Genomic DNA, 21,587 nt, shown 5'->3' on the forward strand with positions numbered 1-21,587 from the left:
CTCAACTATGTTTTCTCTTTCGTTTTCAATATATGGAAAATCCCAAGGGAAAATGCACACTGAAATTAATATTATTTATCAAAATAATAATTCTAAGGTATTTTAACATGTACATCTTCCCAAATTAAAGAGAACTGAATGTTGTTTACAAGGAGCAGCTTATTTGAAGTGTTACTTTTGGTTTTTCCCTACAGGGAAATAGCCTATAATAGCTACCACAGAACAGCTATCCCACAGCTGGCCCTGAAGTTCGTGCTCTTCTCCCACAGTCAGTGCATTTTTAGCCCACAACAGAAGTGGCTTAAACTAAACTGAAAATAAAACATTCTATAACATCTGTATAAGATGTTAGTCCAGAACAGCTTATCTATTTTAAATTCAAACTATAGATCTTCAAAATATGCTCAGATCGTTTCATTTATAAGTTTTTATCAAGCATAAAAAACTGGATTCAAATATTCTAAAAATCTATCAAATAAAAATGAAATAGATGAAATGCCTAAGAACGTAAGATAAACAAGTGTCAAGAGGAGGGTCAGCCTGTAAACCTGTTCTAACCTGCAGCTTACATTTCTGTACATTACGTGTACAGGGGGAATTTTTATTTTTTCTATGAGAAAACACTCCCTAATTTGATCAATAGTCATCACAACAATTTAAGCAGCATCTACTTGTAGCTAAAAGCTTACAATAAAACGCTTAAAGTAGATTAAGAAATACCTATTGGTTAACATTGCAGACAAAGTAAAATAATTGCATTGGAGAAGCACGCAACAGCTACAGTTTCCAAAACAGGTTAAAGAAGTTTTAGTGGCAACAGTCTCAAAGCTATTCCATTTTAAAGACCTAATTTACTTGTTACATTACCTGGATTATCAGTTTTGATGCAAAAATACTAAACATACTAAATACTAAATAATGTGGGTGTTTTTTTCCCCTCCTCACTAAATAATTGATTTTTTGTTTTTAAGACAAAGATGGCTCATTTTTCTCCCTTACATTTTAAACATCTCTTTATTTTGATCTACCTGAAAATGCATTTCATCTGAATAGTTTTTTTGTTTTTTTTTTTCTTTAGCAAGTCTGAAAAATCAAATAACAAGAGAGTTCAGAACTTTACCTCCAGTTTGCCATGTGCACAGCCTAACAGCAAGAGGTTGGCTCTGTCCCTTTCACAGGAAATAGGAGACCAAGGCCATGCTCCATCACTAGCTGCTGACCACCAGCAAATGGCTATATCTTGCATACAGTTTATTGCCAGGTGACGTTTCATCCTCCTACCTTCTGGTCCAGGTATATCAGTGTAAGAAATCTGATGGAAGAAAAAAATGCCGAAAATATTTAAGGTGATAAAACAGCACAGTGGGAGCAATTGGGAGCATTTACTTTGCATATGTGCAAGAGAATCTATATATATATACAGGAGGACTGTGCACGTATATCTCCATATAGGCTGTCTGTAAATGTGAAAAATAACTCCTCAGACAAAATGAGACATGCTCACACTTTTATCTACGGGGAGGGGATTGGGAAGGAAAGGAATGTGAGTTAAGAAGGAATTTACTGCAATGACTCCAATCAATACCAAAACGTACAGTCATGGTTGCTTGACAGCATCGACCTACACACAGGATTTAAGCTTAGCCATATTAAATGACAAGTTCTGCGATGCTGACCAGAGAGCTAAGGTTAGTGTTTAAGACATAATCAAATATTAAATATATTCTATGCTGTTTGAGCAAGCACGTATCTTTCTTTCTCTTCCCTAAATTAAGGAACACAGACACAAATATCTGCTTTGTGAGAGAGTATATACTTTCCTGCATAATGTGGATGAGCTACAGCATCATGCGTAAAGTTTATGCAGCTCTGGAGAATTGTGCCTCTTTCTCAGGAAGGATTTGTGGAATTTATTATTCAAACTCTGTTATTTTGGAGCATGGTTATTTGAAAACATGAGCAGTGCACCATCTGGGTGACACATGCCAAGGAAATATAGATTGCACCGCATTTCTGCTTAAGGAATTAATGGAAGGTTGATAGCTAGGGGAGAAAAAAAACTATCTTGCCATTGCTGGTCAGCAATAATCGAACCACTTTCTGGGGATTAAGCGCATGGCTAAGCCTACTGGACCAGACACTAGCAAAGGGCAGGGGGTCTTCTTATCAGAGAAATGCTTCTGGAGCCAGTCTCACTACATGACAGATTGCTTTCATATTCCTGTCTGCAAGGCAACAAAGGATGGCAGTAATGCGATAATGCCAGAGTGCAATGGGTGTTAAGAACCCGTTGCATTTATGTATTGTATTTAGTAAATAATCAGGCTCATCCAAATTGTGATCTCACCACTCAACCAAGGCCATTAAAATCAAGGTTAATGCTTTAATAATCCTTTGCTGTTTTTTATATGGTCAAAAAGAATCCTTTTCTATTTGCATGGTCATAATATTATTGACCTCTTCATCCCCTGAATACACATCAAAAGGAACTGAAATCAAAGTAATTACCAATGTTGTTCTCTCACAGTAAACATTTAACTCCTGTACTGTCTCCTGCTTCAGTTAATTGAAATGGATTAAAAATACATAGATGGGAAAAACTTAGGAGAGGTCAATATTTTCAGACTATACCATACTTTTACCTGTTATGATTCTATTTAAAAGTATAAAAATAATGCATATAGAAAAGGGAACAGATCACTGCTATTTGAATTCAGACTGTGTATAAACAGTGAATTTGGTGACAATACATTATTTTGGGGATGGACAGATATTAATTAGCGCTGTGCTGCAGTGTTTACTGCTCATAACAATTTCACGTTTAATAGCAGCTGAGAATCTTTTGTTTACCTATCTTTATATTTTGTAATAGACACGGTGCTCTCAAACATGGACTAGTGCCATGCGAGAAAAGGCAAATGGCCATAGTGGTTTTTGTATTTCCCTGTCCTTTAATACTGTACTGACTCACACAGTAAATGTTCCTTTTTTCAAAGCGTACATAAAAATCCAAGGTGGTATAATTTATAAAGGAGAGGCTGGAGGAAGTAATTCATCCATTTAGGTATGTACTGTGTGAAAAATAAACTTCTGAATAAACATCAAAATAGAAGGAAAGCATGGTTGACTTTTTCTCCCTATTAATAGCACTAATGGCAGTTTAACACTGCCTAAAGTTCCCTGCCAGTTTTGCCCACATTAGTCTGGACACCGATCAATGTGAACTTGCATCTGTCCATGTTCCAAATGAATTAAAATCTACGTATGACAGACATTTGATTATATTATAACATATCGTTGCAAGCATTTTCCTCATTTTAAAAACAGAAACCAAAATCCAAATACCTTGTACCTTTTTCAAGGCTGCATTGAAAGTGAGAGGCAAAGATGAAAGCTGTACTCAAATTTCGTGAACCTTTGTTCTACATTTTAATCCTATGGTAGTTCTATACCAGCGCAAGTTACCTTTTAATTTGATTGCCCTCGAAAATAATATCAAGACTAAGGAACTGGGTTTTTTTTAAAGTGTATATTGTTTGCACATTTGCAATTAAGGAAGATCTGTTGTTTCTTCTTTTGTTACTGTTCCTTTTGATATTACTTTTTCTAAGTTTGACCTGAAGAACTCTAAACATCCCTGAAGAACTCTAATTCAAGTGCAGACAGCTGACATAATATTATTGCAGTAGTGAATAATAGTTTCTGCTGGCTCGCACTAGTGCAGTTTTGAAGATTATAAAAATTATATTTAGCTGCCTAACTAGAAAGCTTCACACAAAGGAATATTCAATTAAAAAATGCAAATGCCTTTTTTGGCTGGCAAAGAAATAATCCACAGTGATTCCCACTGATTTCAAGAGAAAGCAAAGTTACCATTGAACACAGAGGTGTTTCTAGAAGCTCAGCTGTGCGAGCAAATAACTGAACATAACAATCCTATTAAGGAAGCCAGTATATATTTCTGGTTTCCTGGGGCAGAGACACTTTTCTATGGATTAGGCTTCCTTTCTTTCTAAGGAAAAACGGCATAACCATTAGATCCAAAATGGACACAGCAATACCTAGAATGAAAATACATTTTCTAAATGTAACTACAGTAAGAATCTACAGCCCTTACAATTAAATGAAGGCAATCTTCAGCTCACCAGTTTCTAAGTTAGAGTTTACAGCTACTAAAAAAGAAATAAAAACCTGCCAACCTTGCTTCTAAGCACAGCCTTAAACACTGCAGGCCAGGCACAAGTGCACACCATTTTAAAGTAAACTACGTATCAGCTCAGTTCCTGGTGAACAGTGAACTGTCTCAAATCCACGTTATAGAGGCAGGATCAATCTCGCAAACACAAATCATTGCTGAAAAGAGGCCCTGAACTGAAACAGCCTGGAAAATGCTTTAGATATTCATCCTAGCAGAAAATATTTCTACCAAGCAAGTTAAAATGTAATATGGCAAAACTTAAACATACCCTTTCTAATCTTGCCTTGAAAACACAAATCGTCTATGTGAGGAACCAAACTACCGAGGAGGTGCCAAAGGGAAAATGTTTGCTAGCACAAAAATCCTCAGCATTTATTCAGTTTTAAATAAATACAAAATCACTCTTTTGCTCACTACATCTTTCTACTCTTCTTGAGCAAAGGCTTGCCATCTCATCTTTCTTGCAGTGAACTGGACTCAGCCTTTTTCTTACTTTGCCTGATCAAAATACATTGCCTTTAGATGATTATTTTGTTATGGTGTTGTAGTACCGAGCACTTCCACCTAAGGTCAGAGTTATGCTGTCCTGAAACCAAAGAACTTACGGTGGAAATGAGTTATTTCTACATAACCCAACCCACCCAAGACACAGCATAATTTTGCTTGAGATGAATGGCTTTCATCTGACACCCAAACCAGCCAGTTTAAATCTGACTGCCTTTCTGTTTCTGTTGTGACTGTGGTATAGACACACTCATACATAAAAGCTTGGAACAAGAGGTATTTTAATCTGCACTATATAAATGGGGAATTGAGATACAGAGACACTAAGTCACTTGCCTAAGGTTATATATACATAATTTGTCAGTGGTAAGAAACTCAGCTTCTATATTTTGAGTCCTAGTTCAGCAGCTTAGTTGCAAAACCAACTCTCCTAACAATATGATTACTGTAACTAGAAATTAAGACTTCTGCAGTTACAACAGCCTCAGACAGATGACTGAATTACACAAACTTGTGAAGCTGTGGTATCTCAGCTGAGCCATAGTAATTGACCATGCGTGCATTTTTAGCCCACAGCAAACAAGAGGCAAAACACATTAGCTTAAATCTTTTACACTGAGCTTTACCATTACAGGTTTTACTTCATGCTTGTTAGATGCTGAGAATGTACTAAGGGTCAGTTACTGCTGCTCAGCTGACATGAGGTAATCTGTTAAGCAGGGGTAACTCAACTGTGCGTCTGAGCCCTTAACCTAAATAGAACCTAGTAGAAAATTGGATCCTTCTTGGTACAGTTTTAATTCATTTAACTTGGAATGCCATGTATTTTTATTTTTTTTTTTAAACTTTTCAGTAACTGTTAATTTTAGCATTTAAGCTGTTCTGACCATTTACAAAGAAATTCAGTGAGTGGCAGTGATTCATAATGTTATTATAATGTAATAGTTACATATATACATATAGTTACTGTAACATAGACAGTCACAATTGACAGCTATACCTTAAAATCCAAACAAGAGAGTTTCTCATGTCTTCTTCTGTTTACATCGGGAGAATCCATCTTCTTTGTAAACTGAACGAAGCAGAGTTGGTTATAGTCCTCAAATGACAAAATGATGAAATTGTCTGAAAGAACACCTGAAAGAAAAAAAAGAATGCCACCACTATAGTAACTATTTCTAAGAACAAAACAGATTACTGAAACCTCCACTGAGACACTGAAAAAAGCAATTTTTTCAAGGCACTGTCTTAAATGTTACACTGAAGCCTCTGTAATCTCCTAAAAGACATCCATGTGTCATCCTGCCAGGACCTTCTTGGAAATGAGAAATAAAGCTTAGGGAGCAGTCAGATTACATAAACCAGAATAAATTATCTCACATCAAGCTACCACTATATTCAGCTGTATGTTTTATGCCCTTCCACATCCATTTTCATCATGGCTCACGCTTCCATTTTTTTCTATAGTAATATCCACTAGCATTCTGCAAGTGCACCTAATGCAGCACTGGTGGCTTTGAGGATGATAAGGGCAAATTAGTACTTGAGGGGTACCTGGTATTTTGACATTGTAAGTCTCTGGCTGTTATGTACAGAATTATGCTTCAGAGGGGTTATGAACTTGTTGAAAGCTTAACTTGTGTATACCTGAGCAATACAGAAAACCAAGATGGAATAGATTCCCTTGAAGTCTGAAAAAGTGCAGTGGAACGGTTTGATATAAAACTGATTAACAGACCAAAATAGTTCAATATAAAACTGATTAACTAACTTGACAATGAAAATTAATTAGACAGCGCTATCTAGGATTTTTCCCAAGTGTTATCCAGTTATTGAAACGCTGCTTACAGTTAGAGAGATATCTGAGAATGAAATGTGCCACCAGATTGCTGAGGAATTGTTAATGGGAAGCAGAATGAATGTAAAGCTGGCAAGCTGTTTTCAAAAAGTAAACTCAGAAACCTCTGCTAAATGGAGAAAGGAAAGGGAAATTGGAACTGGGTTTAAAAACAAAACCCTGCAGAACAGCCCCTGAGAAAAACAACAACAAAAAAGCATTTGTGACTAATATCATAGGCTTCTGAATGCATTTTTAATATCCTTTAGTAGTTTTTGTCAGCAGCTGAGTCTTAAAGGCAAGCAGTGAAAACTGACTATTCAGCTTTGCTTTGATTTAGTCTGCTTTACGACCAGTTGCAGTTACCAATAGTCATGTACTGGCACAGCTCTGAACTATCTGGTACGCAAATGAAAAGGGGAAAAGGGGGAAACCTAAAGCCAAAAATTGCCTTTGAAATTTTACATTAACACTATGTTTAGGGAAAAAAAAAAGAAAAAAAAAAAAGAAAAAAAAAAAGAAAGAAAAAAAAAAAAAGTGATCAAGTATCTGATGTTGTGAGTTAGAAGCTCTAACTGAGCTCCTAAATACACGTGAAAATTCAAAGCCACTGAGTGTGTAGCTGCAATATGTACCCAATTACAATATTATTATATCCTCACATACACAGTGTACATTAAAGACAATCTAAAGACAATCTACAGCACATATCCAGTGCTTCCATAATTTGTTCTGATTGAAGAAAGAGGGGTTCGAAGTGTGGATGAGATGTGATTTACAACAACTGCAGCTGCAGGGCAGAAATGGAAAGAGCAGGAGTGCAGTGCTTGGCCATGCTCAGACCACCTGGCTGTGCAGCCAGAAAGGCTCTGCTGGAGAATGGCACAGGCTTGGGGCAGAAGTCTACACACAGATAAGATACATGGGGTGAAAGATGAGAAATACAGAAGGGCGATGCACATCTGTTATTGCTTTAATAACAACATATATGTGATTCATGGCATAAACATTGGAAGGTTCTGTCATGTTTGTTTTTTTCCCCATCTGAAAAGCAAGCTTAGAAATTCTGATGCCAATTAGATATATGTGAATGCAACTGAAAGCTTAGTTATGCTGTCAATCCAGAGAGGTGCCCTCAGGAAAACCTATATTACGCTGCTGGGTCTGGTTACCCCACAGAGATGGGCAGTGCAGACAGTATCCTACATGCTCCTGTCTCATGGCCTCAGTGCCACAAAACCAAGTGACAAATATTGCTGTCTTTTAGGAAGGCAATTTTTTAATAATTTCTGATTAACTTTTCAAAAAGATTATTATTTTACCTATATAAATGTAAACTGTCTAAGAGTGATTTCATGGTGGCATGAGGATGATAAATGCAGTCTTAATTCTGTATTCCCTGCATACAATCTGACTTCTATTATTCTACATATTAAGATGGCACGCTACTCTGAGACACTACAGTGTCAAGGTGGTAGATTTTAATCCTTATCCATTTCAACATATTCATAGATGGTAAATATATATATATATATGTATATATATATATATATATATAGTTTTCAAAGACATTTCTTGTACTGAAAATCAAATTCCTTTTGAACAAATTTATCATTACAACCCTGATTCCAATCCAGATTTGGAAAGACAGGAAATGATGCTGGATTCAAGTTAATTTATTCTAGGACAACATTATGTCTTGGCTCATAGTGAGATGAGTCGAATATAAAAATTTGTATTTTGAACACTATTTCTGTGGGTAAAAAGGTATCTACATCTATTGTTCATAAAAATATATATATTACAATGACAGGTATTTGGAGGGTTTTCTTTTACTGAAAAGAAGAAGCCCTGCTTCACCTTCAGAAGTGGGCATTAACAAATACTTGAGTAAGTGAATAAAAGGATAAACTATTACATAACCTTATTTATAGCAGTTTGAGAATATACAGGAAAAAATGCATTTGATGCTTTATTATTGTGGTAGATTTAAATTTTCTAAGTAGTAATGTTTTTTTAATTATATTTAGATAATGCTCTATGGCAATGTAATGCAGTGTATGGATAGAATCATAGAATAATAGAATTGCTCTGGTTGAAAAAGACCTTAAAGATCATCGAATCCAACCACAACTTAACCATGCCACCCTAACTAACAACCCTCTGCTAATTCATGTCCCTGAGCACCACATCCAAATGGTTTTTAAATACATCCAGGGATGGCGACTCAACCACCTCCCTGGGGAGCCCATTCCAGTGCTTAACAACCCGTTCTGTAAAGAAGTTTTTCCTGATATCCAGCCTAAACTTACCCTGGCGCAACTTGAGGCCATTTCCCTTCATCCTGTCACCAGATAAGTTCATTATTTACTATATGTGAAAAAAATTTCGAAGTGTGGGTAAATTCTACATAAATTCCACAAGCAATTTCATTGTGGGTATCACCTTAGCTATGATGTTTTCCCACTTTTAGTCACCTTTAAATATGAAATTCTCCCTCTAGAAACAACAGGAAAAAAGATCTGACTACTGTGTAGTCTGCTAACATGCAGAAGAGTGGAAAAAAAGTCATGATGCTAAGTGTATTCTACAACTTCATACAATAAGTGAGGTTAGGATTAATTTTTTGGATCGTAAAGATTCAAATAACATAGTTATTTATTATATCATATTAATGATATTTTTCAGCACTAAACATAGTGAAGGGACTACATATGAGAGGGACACTGTGGCTTTCTTAAATAGACAGGTCAATAGACAATAGATGCCTGAGTATGGTTGAAAAGAAATCATTAAAGATAAAAGCTAAATCTAGCATATATTGATATTAAAAGGATGTAATTTGGATCTACTTTTTAAGAATTTGGAAGATACCAAGAAATTCCCTATACTCGATCATGCAAATTCCGAGATATTGACTTCTGGTTGCCAGTGGAGCTAGGTAGGGACATACTAAAAAAGCTATAATTGTACTAAAAAGCTTTTAAAAATGTACCTTTTTTTTCCCTTTGCACTAAACAAAATCTTTGTAATTTGCTAATCATGATGGTAAGATGCTGGAAATTTATAAACTAAACCAGAGCACTTCCACCTAACTAATGTTACCCATTATATTTTATAATAAAATATTTTAATAATAACTATTCTGTGTAATTAACCAGTTGGGCACTGTTTTTTTCTGTTCCATTTTCCCACTTATGAAATAAACACAAGTTCAAATGGCATGTTTATAGCGATGAAAATGTGTAATTTTAGAAACCCATTCAGTATTTGACAAGCCTGAAAACTTTGATGTTAACTATTATTTTTAAAGTGTTCTTAGTCCTGAGGGTTGTAACTATGGCATTACATGCAATTACTTGTTGTGTTTGCAAGTCCCCAGTGGCAATAATTAGTCTACCTGTTGACATACTGTTTCTCTACTCCATTGTTAATGTAGGCAATTGATTTGCACGTGGGTGTAATTACCATCGCTGATGGTGTCGGAGATGAGCTTCCCCACCAGTGTCCTGTCAATCACCACTTTCTCCAGCTGTGGCCCAGAAAGGCTTAGGGAGACCAATATACCTGAATGAAAGAGGAGCTAAATCCAAATAGTGAGAAAACAAGACATCACAAATCATTAACAATACGAAACACTTCAAGGTAGATATTAGAAGCTGTTACGTAGCAATTTTATTTTCAGAATTATGAAACAGGCTTTTATCTTAGATTTGAAGATGTCTTATAATAACTCTGAAAGCTTTTTCAGTAAAAAAGAGCGGCATAATAAAACACTGGATCATGTGGCTACAAGAAATACAAATGAATAACAACTGACAATGATGCAATTTGGATCCCTGAGCGCTGAATACAACATACTGAATTTGCCTTCTAAAAAACAAAATTCTGTCCTGAGTATGGGATAAATCCATCACTCTAAACTGTCAAGAAATTATTTATCTTACATTTCTTGCTTTCACTTCTTCCACAACATATTTAAATACTTAATTATTATAACATTATTAAGCATTCAAATATAGTCTTATTTAATGCTTATGCATTATTGTTTACATACTTCTGTATAAGAAGCAAGAATTTCCAATATATCTAGTAATGTGGGGCATACTGCAGTTTCTAGCTACTGAACTAGAGACATCATAAAAGTCATCGAAAGACCCTTAGAGTATAATGTTTTCTAATGTGTTCATACCACCCCTGTCATCACTTGATTTCACTGTAAAAAACCTGTAATTGTATAGCCTGCATTAAAAAAAAAAAGCACACAAGTTTACACTTCACGTAGTTTTATATAACTTTCAGAGATTAAAAAGAGCACCTTTTTGCTAGCCAAGTTATTTCTGATAATTCGTATACTGTTTAATTTAAATAATGGTGCTCCACCATTCTCATAGCTCTGGGCCCCCAACAAATACCTATACTCCCCTTGACGTATCATCAGACACGCCTCTCTTAGAAAGAATAAACTTAAACTATTGGAAAGAATATTCAGAGGCTTCTCTCAGTGTTAACTGAGTATTTCTGCCTAATTAAATTATACAACTAATTAAATTATACAACTAATCTCAAAGAATATGTCACATACTTATCAGCTCTTCCTGATGCCAAATCTTGCATAAGAGAGATAACACTCAGTAGGAAGTGTCACAAAAAACATTACTTTTTGCATAATCAACTCATTAAACTTGATAACTTCCTGAGTGCAACTATTACAACAAAACAATTCACAACAAACACAAATCCTCCCAATTTTGAATGGTATTTGCTTTGCCAACTTTATTTCAGTACATAAAAAGCTTTTGAAGAAAAATACTGCTTTCTTAGTAGCACAGCAAAAATGTTGTCAGGGTTTTTAAATCAATCTGACCATATAATTATTGAACTTTTTCCCAAAATTGGGCTCTGCAAAATCCTTGATGTAAAAACAATGAAAGATTTGATGAAAAATGACTGATCTTCACAAGCAGTACTGAAAAAAGATGAGTATTTTAATTTATCACCTAGTTCCACCTCTGATCCCACATGCTGCTGGAATAGATGACCTCAAGTATAGGAGTTAAAGACATTTCAGAGCAGCTCTAGCTCCTGGCATATGGTTGCAACTCTGAAGGACTCATCCTGGCAGATGGGTTCATTTCTCTCTGATGACTAAAAAAATATTATCACTTCAGCAGAGACCACATCAGCCTAAAAACTGAGCAATCTTTTCTGGCAAGGGATGCTCAGAGGAAAAACCACTGAAGAAATGTAGCAGAGACTCAACAAAGAGCAGAAGTAAGGAGTTCCAGCTCTTCCTTCTGCCTAAAAGGAGATTTTTAATAAAATCTCAGTACTTTTTAAAAACTTACAACCAGTGAAATGATTGTCCTTGCAGTAGAATTTGGCATACAAATGCCTGTCTGTTTTCTACCACAGGTCTGACACAAACGTAGTTGTGATTTAGTTTGTGAGTACAACACAACAGTACAAAAGCACCAGTCCAACAAGCACGTGCACAAGAAAACATAATACAGGAAGAGATCCCGAGTTGGCAGTGACACACATTAGGTGATACACCACACCTCTTCTATCTTTTTCATATAAACTACAGACAACAATTTAATTTACCTGAATCCCCTTTAGCTTATGGATACATTATTTTTTTCTCTGTTCTACATGTTTCATTTTCAAAGTCAAAAGGACAAAAATGTCACATGACTGCACTAGAATAATGGAAGTGGGGATCATAGAATCATTACTCAGGTTGGAAAAGACCTCAAAGATCATCAAGTCCAACCACAGCCTATCCATAGTACCCTAACTCCAACAACCCTCTGCTAAATCAGCACAATACAATGGAGTTGCCTCCCGTTCAGTACTCTGTTCCCAACTATTCAGCTATGAAAATTGTCAATGATACCTATTTTGTTATATTACTACAGTTCCATGCTCTCTGTAGCAATGAACAGGACAAGTATATCCAAACAGATAACTCTGCTTGTTCTAACAAGTATTTTTAACCAACATTTTTCTGGTCTATCGTCCTGCCAACTCTCAGTAGTTTGAAAATAAATTCTAGCTACTTCTGAAATAAAAACAAGAAAATACCTATGATATGAAATTAATTTGTTAAGAACAAATGATTTTTTTTCCATCCCACCATATGTTTTGAAACATATATATATATATAAAGTGTTCCAGCATTCTCTGTCATGACAGATGTCCTTTAAGGTTTTGTCCTAGTAAAATTATTAGACACAGTTACACTCATGCAGCTCTTATTAGAGTCTTTCAAAACTTCAATTTATCCTCAACGTTGAAGTTAGATTAGATAAAATCACAATTTATTTCCAGCTTGATAATGTAAGCTTAGCAAGGTCTGACTACGGTTAGCTATAATTGTCCAAAGAACATAGTTGAAAAAGTGAGGGATGAAACATAGAAGCTGGCAAGCTGCTGTGCAAGAAAATACTCCTGGTTTACCTGACAGAGTAGGGATAACACATCATCCCTCTCCATAAAGGCCCAGAGGAAAAATACACTGTGGTCTGTAGCTAGCCGGTATATTAATGAGTGAGTGCATTACAGAATGAGGCCATATGTTTGTCATTCTGCTGATATTTAATATGTCTATGCAATATGCTGTGTAGAGACATGCTTGCAACTCTTGGCTTGAGAGCAATAAATAAATACAAGGTTAGGCTTCTTTAACTCTTACAGGTTTCCAGGTATAAATTCACTTTCTGCTGATACATTCACTTTCTTCTAATGACATAAGTCAAACCTGTTACAGAGCTAGAATGGACACCTATGGAAACTCTTCCAAAGTGAATGATGAGACTCATGTAAACAAAATTATAGTACGTTTGTTCTTTGTTTTACATTTATGAAACTGGTCACTAAACCAACACTAAGTATTTTCAGTATTGCATAGATACAGTAATAGAAAAGAGGTTAAAAAGAAATAGTTTGATGGCTTCTGTTTTTACTTCCTTTCCTCTCCCTTTTTACTTTGCCAGCAGAACATTCCTTCCCATTATTGTCTGCAGAACTTGGAGATGCTTAGGCAAAGCTTAATATTCAATTTAACTAATTTTTGCTATAATAATTAACTTATGTCTGGTAATACACTCTACAGGTTTAAGTCCTCGCCTCTAGAAACTTCAGCATCCAAATCAAAGACCTCACATAATACATGGCCTGGTAATGGTAGTACTTAGAACCACAGAATCCCTGGAGTTTGGGAGGGACCTCTGGAAGGCTCTGGAACCTCTGGAAGTTCAGTACTTAACAGAGATGTGAAGCAAATTGTTACCTGCAACACTCACTTTGACATTTCTCAGATGAAACCATAATGAGTGCAACTGTCTTTTATGGTACATGAATGCAATGTTAGCAAGGAATACTAAAACTTTTCTTACAAGATAAATAATATTGGGAAATGGAATTAAAAGGAAAAACAAACGTTCAGTACAAAAGCCAAGAGATTAAAAAGTTACAATGCATAGGATATATACATATATTTTCATAAATAGTTATTGATGTTTGCCACGAAATACAAGCAAATATTTAAATAAAGTAGTAACACATTATCTTTTATCAAAGATTTCTATAAAACAAAACATTTATCTGCTCAACATTATTTCAATTCCTTACACACTGTGTGAGAAGTCTACTACGTGATAATAAGATTTAGGTGTTGTACATATACTTGCACAGTTAAGCTCATATTTTGGTGGATGGGAGCAGACCAGCGATAAGCATGAATGAATGTAGAGGAAATGGGAAAGATGCAGACTTGGCTCACACACAGATACAGAGCATTCCAACTCTAAGAAGTACTGCTCGGGGGAATTGCGCATCATTACTAAGGAATAAAAGCAAATGTCAGAGGCATTATTTATACACGGCACAAAGTTATTCCATTTGTGGGATATCAAATTAGGGGGAAAGAAAATGTATTAATGAAACAAATCACAAATCTTTCAGGCTGAAGTACTGCGATGTGAAAAATGGGAATCAGAAGAGACATTGATACAGCTTTAATAGTCTCAAGGTGTTCTTAAACATAAGAACATAACATTATGCCTATTGGAAGAATAGTTTTATGCTTGACAAAGTATGTGCAAAATGTTTGGGCATCTGGTGAACTGACACACTTGAAAGAAAGAGCCACTGAGAGCCTATGTTACCAGGGAGCTGAACAAGAAGAATTGGTACAGGGAATTATGTACTTTGTGTGCCAAGATGGCTCTAAGATGGGCAAGCAAGACATCTGTAGAAGAAAAGGATACTCCAAAGAATGACAAAGCTCTTCACCAAGAGCATAGTCCTCCATATGTGTATTACTTTCTACTAAGCAAAAGACTCAAGTACATACTCAAAACTGATGGACTTCAGTAGATCTTTAGCATGTACTTAAATGAATTCCTTTATCCTTGGAAGCCATAGCCCTTGACTCCTCATTCATGCAGCTTAGCTGCTTATCAGCCCCTCTACCTAGAAAGATACCTGCCGAGCAAAGCCAGGTTTTGCCTCTATCTGATTAAAATTGGAAGAAAAGAAAAATATACCTGTAAAAAAATACTGCTCCGAACTGTTTTCCCTTACAGAATCCAACTGACAAAGGAATATGCAAAAGGAGAAGAGAATTGCAAAGCACTTCTTGTTCAAGCAGGTTCCCAGGGTTTTTCCCCACCTCTTCATTCCAGCTTGCTTTCTTAGCCACCCTACTGTAATTACTCTGTTGCATGCTTTATTACAAATGAAGTTACTGTTGTTACATGTTCCTGTTTCACAATAATCAATGCATTTGTACTCCTAGCTCCAAATCTCTCAAACCACACAACACAGTGATGGTTGTGATCAAAAGCAGTCAAAAGAATTTAATAGGAGGGCAGTGTTCCTCTTAGTGTTCCATCCACTGGTGATGGATGCTTGCTTCACATGTATTCTAGACCGAGTGTCTCGATTTTGGTATCAATTGCACTACTGTATGCTACCACATATCTCGATAAATCAGTTTGCTTATGGGCACAGTAGCTGATATAACAAGCCGTGTCAGCACATACTGCTGTATCTCAATTCAGTTTTATGTATGTCAGTGATGGTAACCTAAAAACCATTCATGTACTTATGTAAATTGCAATACAAATCAGGTTAGATCATAGTTATTAAGCACAGGATGTATAAATCTTCCTCATAAGCAGGTAACTGATATGATTCACATCCAGTACTTGGCACTTACTTACAAAATAAAATAATTCTGTGTTGGCATGGTTGGCATGTAATTCATTCTATACAGAAACATAAAAAAGGTTGGAAATCAAATATTTCAGCTACATGGTACTAATTTCTACAACCTTATGTTGTAAAACCAAATTTGAACCAACTGCATTATTTCCCAGGAATGATTTCATGATTTTGTGGTAAAACTTAAAAACATTACGAAGAAATAGACGACACCAGGGAAGGGAAGAAATCAGAACTTCTTCAAACTATACTCCAAAGTATTGACAAAGTTAATTCCTTAGATTATTACTTCCAGACAGGGAAAAAGCAATTTAATTATAAACAATACAGTGCCCTTTTACTGTAAAGGTCTCTTGTCTTTTTTCTGTCACAGTTCTTTTATGGTCTGTTTACTTTCTTTTGACACAAGCTAACAGAAGATTACAGGATTATTTCAGCAGCTCATCACAGGTCATCAAAGTTGGGGTTCAGAAGTACTGTAAAGAAATGGTGTGCATTCAGATCTTACTAGGACTAGTAGGAATGGAATTAAAGAAAAGAGCTCGGTCCTTTAAGGCTCAACAAAGCTCTTTTAAATAGGAGTGTAAATTCCTTTAAAAAAATCTCTCTACAGTCTAGGCTATGTTTACATGAACTGGCACATCTATTTCAGAAGCTCTAAGCACTACCTGAATATAGACTGCAGAGTACAAAAATAAAGGTCAATAGATTTTCTTTAGCAATGCACTGATTGTAAAATATATATATATATATATATATATAATTTTTTTAAAAAATAGGAGAAATGTTGATGCATAAAATGAAACATTAAAAAAGGTATAAAGCTAGGACAGCATTACAGCAGTTCTAGGCAAACTCATCTACAAGAGCCAATTTTGAGAAACCGATGAATAGAATGGATAATCTGCATGCAAGCTAACGAGATTTTTCAGTGAAGGCTAATTGGTCATTACATGCAAACTTATTTTTAGAAGATACACATTTAAATTTACAGACTGTAATTTCTGCCTGCAGGCTATTTAGAAGCCAGAAGATTTGGAGGAGGCAATGAGGGATTAGCAATAGTGATTTTTAGGTTCCAGAAAGCGCACGAGCAGCAGTCCTATGCTTGTTTCTTTTGTTTTTGTTCTTGGTTTGTTTTTTTTTTGTACAGAGAGAACTCATGCTATTTTATTATCTCTTTTTACAGCATTGTTATCATCATTTCTCCTTTCAGTTATTTGTTTTCCTTCTATTTATTTTGTCTTGCTAAAGATATAACAACCATTGAGTTTTCACATAGTGTATGTCTATTACAAATGAAAGCAAACCCTTCCTGGTTCAGCTAAAGATATATCGGATTCAGATACACAGAACAGTTATCAAAAAGAGACATGGTTGTTGAGTTAATTATTTTAATTCCCATCATTGAATTTATTTGGCATTAAACAACTGTTAGAGAATGGAGAGCTTTAAAAAAAAAAAAAAGAAAAAAAAAAGAAGATGCTAGAATTCAAATCATAGAAACAGTAAGGTTGGCAAAGACCTCCAAGTCCAACCATCCTCCAATACCAATTAGTACCCACTAAACTGTGTTCTACACATTTCTTGACTACCTCCACTCAAACACCTCCCTGGGTAGCCAGTTCCAGGGCCTCACCACTCTTTCTTATCAAATGTAGCCCAAAACACTGAAAATTATGACAGACTAATTTATCACATGCTTTCCATGTTGTTGCTTTCTACTACACTTGAAAGTTAATGCAAACATAGTCTCTCCCTTTTCTATGAACAGCTGCTCCAGTATTTATCCAAAGCAGCAGATGACAACAGTTGTGCTGTTGTTATGGATCACACCATTTCTAGTCAATCAGTCTCCTGTTTCAAATTAAAAGAATTTCAATTTTCAATTTTTTTTAGAATTTCAAAACGTGTCATTTTTTTCCCCCCACAGTTATGACAACTGATTGTCAAATAGAGGTGTTATAAAGAACAATCAAATTTTGGCAAGAAGTGCACTGTTCCAAAGTATGCATCAATAAGGGATACAGATCTATGCATATACAGATGGGAGGGGAAGGAAAGTGAAAGCAAAGGGGACTGGGAGAGCAAATGAAGAGCCAGCAAACTGAGAAGCAAATGAACACACAACTAATTGACTCAGTATTTCTTAACCACATTCCTTTTCTAATCAGAACAACAACAATAGAAAAAAAAACCATCTAAATTAGCATGCAATTAATATTTAAATCCATTCTAGAAGATTAACACTCACTGGTGAATAATATGCAATCTGTACATGAATTATATATGTTTGTTAATGATAAGATCTGATAGGCAAAAGCAATCTGATAGGCTTAGACAACAATATCTGTATTATTGATACAAAAAGACTTTATAGCATTTGGTGTGTCAGGTGTTTAAAAAAACCTTGCTGTTCCTAAAGTCATTTCAGGAATTTCAGCAATATATTCAAATATTTAATGGTCATCCAGTTGATTCCCATTTGAAACTACTCGAATTAGAAAAAAAATTATGAAACTGAAAAAGGATAAAAGTTAAAACTCAATTTAATTTTAGAATCAGTAATACAAGTATCTACTATGCAAAGCTAGCTTTAAACATGCATGTTCCTCAAACAATGAAGGCTGTAGGAACTTTTATATATTACAGATGTCTTTGGGAACAAACTCTTGATTAAGAAGCTAAAGTATATGCTTAATGTTCCAGTATCCCACCTATTCTACTATTTTGTGTTAAGGAGTATGTGAAAAATTATTTTTTATATACGAAAATGGAACTTATGTAGACAGAGAACATATACACACGTACTGCATATCACAATATCTTCTGCTCCATTACTTGATTTCTAATTTAGCTTGCTTAGGCTTACAGTCTCCCTCCCACACTATATAAGCATAAGATAAAAAACTTTGCAACAGAGATGTAAGTAATTAAGATAAAAAATGTGCTATAACAGATTGCAGACTTGTCTATATATTGTAGTCACTCTCTCAGCCTGTTTTTCCAAGGTTTAGGATGCTTTCAGTTTCCCCCCATAATAAATTATTACAGATTCAGGCACCTTTCTTATAATTTCTCCTGTGGACAAAACCCAGATTTTTGTTTTGTGTTATCTATTTCATCTTAGGAACTTAAATAAACACAGTCTAGGTAATAAGAGCCTCATACATTAAAAACACCAACGACTTTCAGTATTATTTAACATGTTAACACTATCGCATCCATCACTGAATGGTTGTTCAGCTTCACTGAATGAACGTTGCAAGAGCTAGTCAAAACATTTTACCTGACAGAAACGTTTGTTCTTCCATTTGCTCAGCACACATTGACTGTTTTGCATTAAGTCCTAAAGGACAGAAAACAGAGAATGGAGTTGGCAGTATGCATTGTCAATATCAGTTAACCTACTTTGGATTTTCAAGTTTATAGATGAATCATGCCACACAAAGATCCAGCTGTTGTGGAACTGCCTGCCACACAAAAGCACATTTATCTGCACAGGGACAGTTGGATCTTGATGAAAATTAAAGCTGTTGAAAGGGGTTTGAAAACCAGATCACTTGTTACTGTTCTTGAAAGTTTTGAAACATACCTCAACCTCCTTGAGTGTATCTCGCAGTTTTTCTGGTCGTTTGTTTTTCAGTATCCAAGGGTAACCTCGAGCTGGCAAATAAAAAAGGGGAAAAATACTTTAAAAATACATATATTTATATGTAGGTTAGCATATATGCACATGTGAGTGTGTGCATGTGAATGTGTGTATGCAAACAGACATTAAATATAATAAAAGTTCTACAACTTAAACTTCTTTTGCTGTAGAGATATGAAACTAAGATTTGTAGGAGTTACTTTAAACATAAAACCTACCTATAGTTGGAAGGATATGGCTAAGGTTTCCATTGTTAAGTGATTCTCTTTTGAAAAGCTCTACTGTAGGTACATTTAACGTGAAATACTCACATTGGCCATGAATTCAACATACTAATTGTGCACAAAGCTCTCAGGATGGAATATCCTACTCAGCTGCTAAGCATTTGCAATGAGAAAGCATCTCACATTCAGCACGTTAACTCAGACTCAAGTTACCAAATCTTCAACAAATGCTATTCTTTAGAACTAACATTTCATTGCTTGATTTCAAAAAGCAGGCACTGACGTGTCTGCAAAACATTTATGCTTGAATATATTCATATATAGATGCATTAACAACAGGTAATGGTGAACACTACAGGTTATATAATGGAGTACAATTATTTATAGGATTTGTTCTTAGAAAATCTGTTCCTAAGAATCTGCCTAGTCAAGCAAATCAGAAACCACATGACTTCCACAGTCCTTTAACAAGACTATTAATACTTAGAGAAGTATTTTGAGAATTGTAAGGTAATACGTTAACTCTGAAAACAGGAGGCAAAGCTTCCTCTGAAGTTGCTTAGTAAAAGGCTTGTTTCATGGCTGAGAATCAGGCTTGTAGAATTTCATTATTTAAAAGCGAGCAGTTTTCTGTTTTTAAGTACACAATGAAAAAACACAAGAAATTAGAACATGTCGTTTTAAAAAATTCTACTGTATTTAAGGGAAACCTGATTAAAAGTTTTGAGCTCCAAGCTGTCGGCTTGTACACCAACTGAATGACATAACACTTGCATTTAAACTCCCCCACATAATGGAGTTTACAATAGGATTGCTCTAGAGTGGGGGGAGAAAAAAAAGAAAGGATTTCATCTATCAACAAAAGAGCACACAAACTATCAACTTCTCTTTGTATTTTATTGGACGAAAGCCAGCGTTGGAACTGTTGTGATAATATTAATTAGACATGTAAGATCACATTTCCAATAAATGCCTTCATAAACACTGGAATATGTATCCACATATACAAAATGGGAAATTGCCTGTATGGACATTAAACTATACACATACAGACCAGCAGCCATGAATAAAGTTACCCAGCACTCCTCCTGAAGAAATGTCTGTTCTATTTTCTGTTTAGCCCACTCCAATGTTTACAGCCACAAGATGTAATAGACTGTGTTCTTTCGCATGCTTGAGGTTTCCGTATAACTGGATTTATCTGAGCCTGCTTCTTTTCATACAGCCAGCGCCTATTCAATAATGCTACGTGAAGCACAAGGGATGTAAATCCTTTATGCTCCTCCCTACTTAAAACCCTTTCTCACTTCCCCACCTTTACAGAGCTGTATTGATTCTAACTGACACACAACGCTCCATAGCGGGTATAAATTTACCACACAGCTGTGCGCACCTTCATACCCATCCCCAGCAGGGTTTCATCCTGCTCTAAACCTAATTTACGATGCTGCAAATAACTTCTCTTTCCAGAACACAATTTACCTTCAAGCACGTGCACAACTCTATGTAGAATTTTCTTAATGATAAGATGAAACATTAAGGGAATTCTTCCAGCATATGTACTACTTTGTGTAACTTCAAGAAGTCAATCAGATTTTCCAGGCTGCAAATATACTAGGATGGAGTAGTTACAACTTTCCTATTGTTTTGTTAGTAGTACTGTGACAAACTGGCATAGACAGGAAGTTACACTGGGAACAGCCTGAGGTTATTTTAGAGTTTTTCCATTTGTATCACCAATTCCAAACAGTAATTCTGTCTTATTGTAACAAGAAACTGAGAAAACATCCTTACATTCTGCTAGCTTTTGCTTGCCTTCTAAATAACCATGCTTCATCTGTGATCCTGGAGAAAAGAACAGATGAAAAGGTGAATGATAATCCTCACAACAGCTGTCAGCAAGTATTAATATTAGAGAGAAGAGTCACATATTGGGATAAA

The 21,587-nt window shown here is 35.4% G+C and overlaps 1 protein-coding gene across 9 annotated transcripts in view; it reads right to left on the bottom strand.

Annotated features, from left to right (window-relative positions):
- WDPCP (WD repeat containing planar cell polarity effector) overlaps positions 1–21,587 on the bottom strand; it is a 128,910-nt gene that overhangs the window by 66,754 nt on the left and 40,569 nt on the right. For all 9 annotated transcript variants that reach the window (XR_014944326.1, XM_015856574.3, XM_015856576.3 and 6 more), the window contains 6 exons: positions 21,441–21,491; positions 19,366–19,436; positions 19,060–19,119; positions 10,008–10,122; positions 5,703–5,839; positions 1,121–1,312 (listed from right to left, as the gene is read on the bottom strand). Coding sequence is in view for 8 of the 9 variants with exons in the window: in XM_015856574.3 (XP_015712060.1) it covers positions 1,121–1,312; positions 5,703–5,839; positions 10,008–10,122; positions 19,060–19,119; positions 19,366–19,436; positions 21,441–21,491 (626 nt within the window). In the remaining variant the exon portion in view is untranslated. The remainder of the gene's footprint in view (positions 1–1,120; positions 1,313–5,702; positions 5,840–10,007; positions 10,123–19,059; positions 19,120–19,365; positions 19,437–21,440; positions 21,492–21,587) is intronic.

The sequence above is a fragment of the Coturnix japonica genome, chromosome 3 (genome assembly GCF_054131305.1).
Source record: "Coturnix japonica strain WE chromosome 3, WE-NBRP24, whole genome shotgun sequence".
Taxonomy (NCBI): domain Eukaryota; kingdom Metazoa; phylum Chordata; class Aves; order Galliformes; family Phasianidae; genus Coturnix; species Coturnix japonica.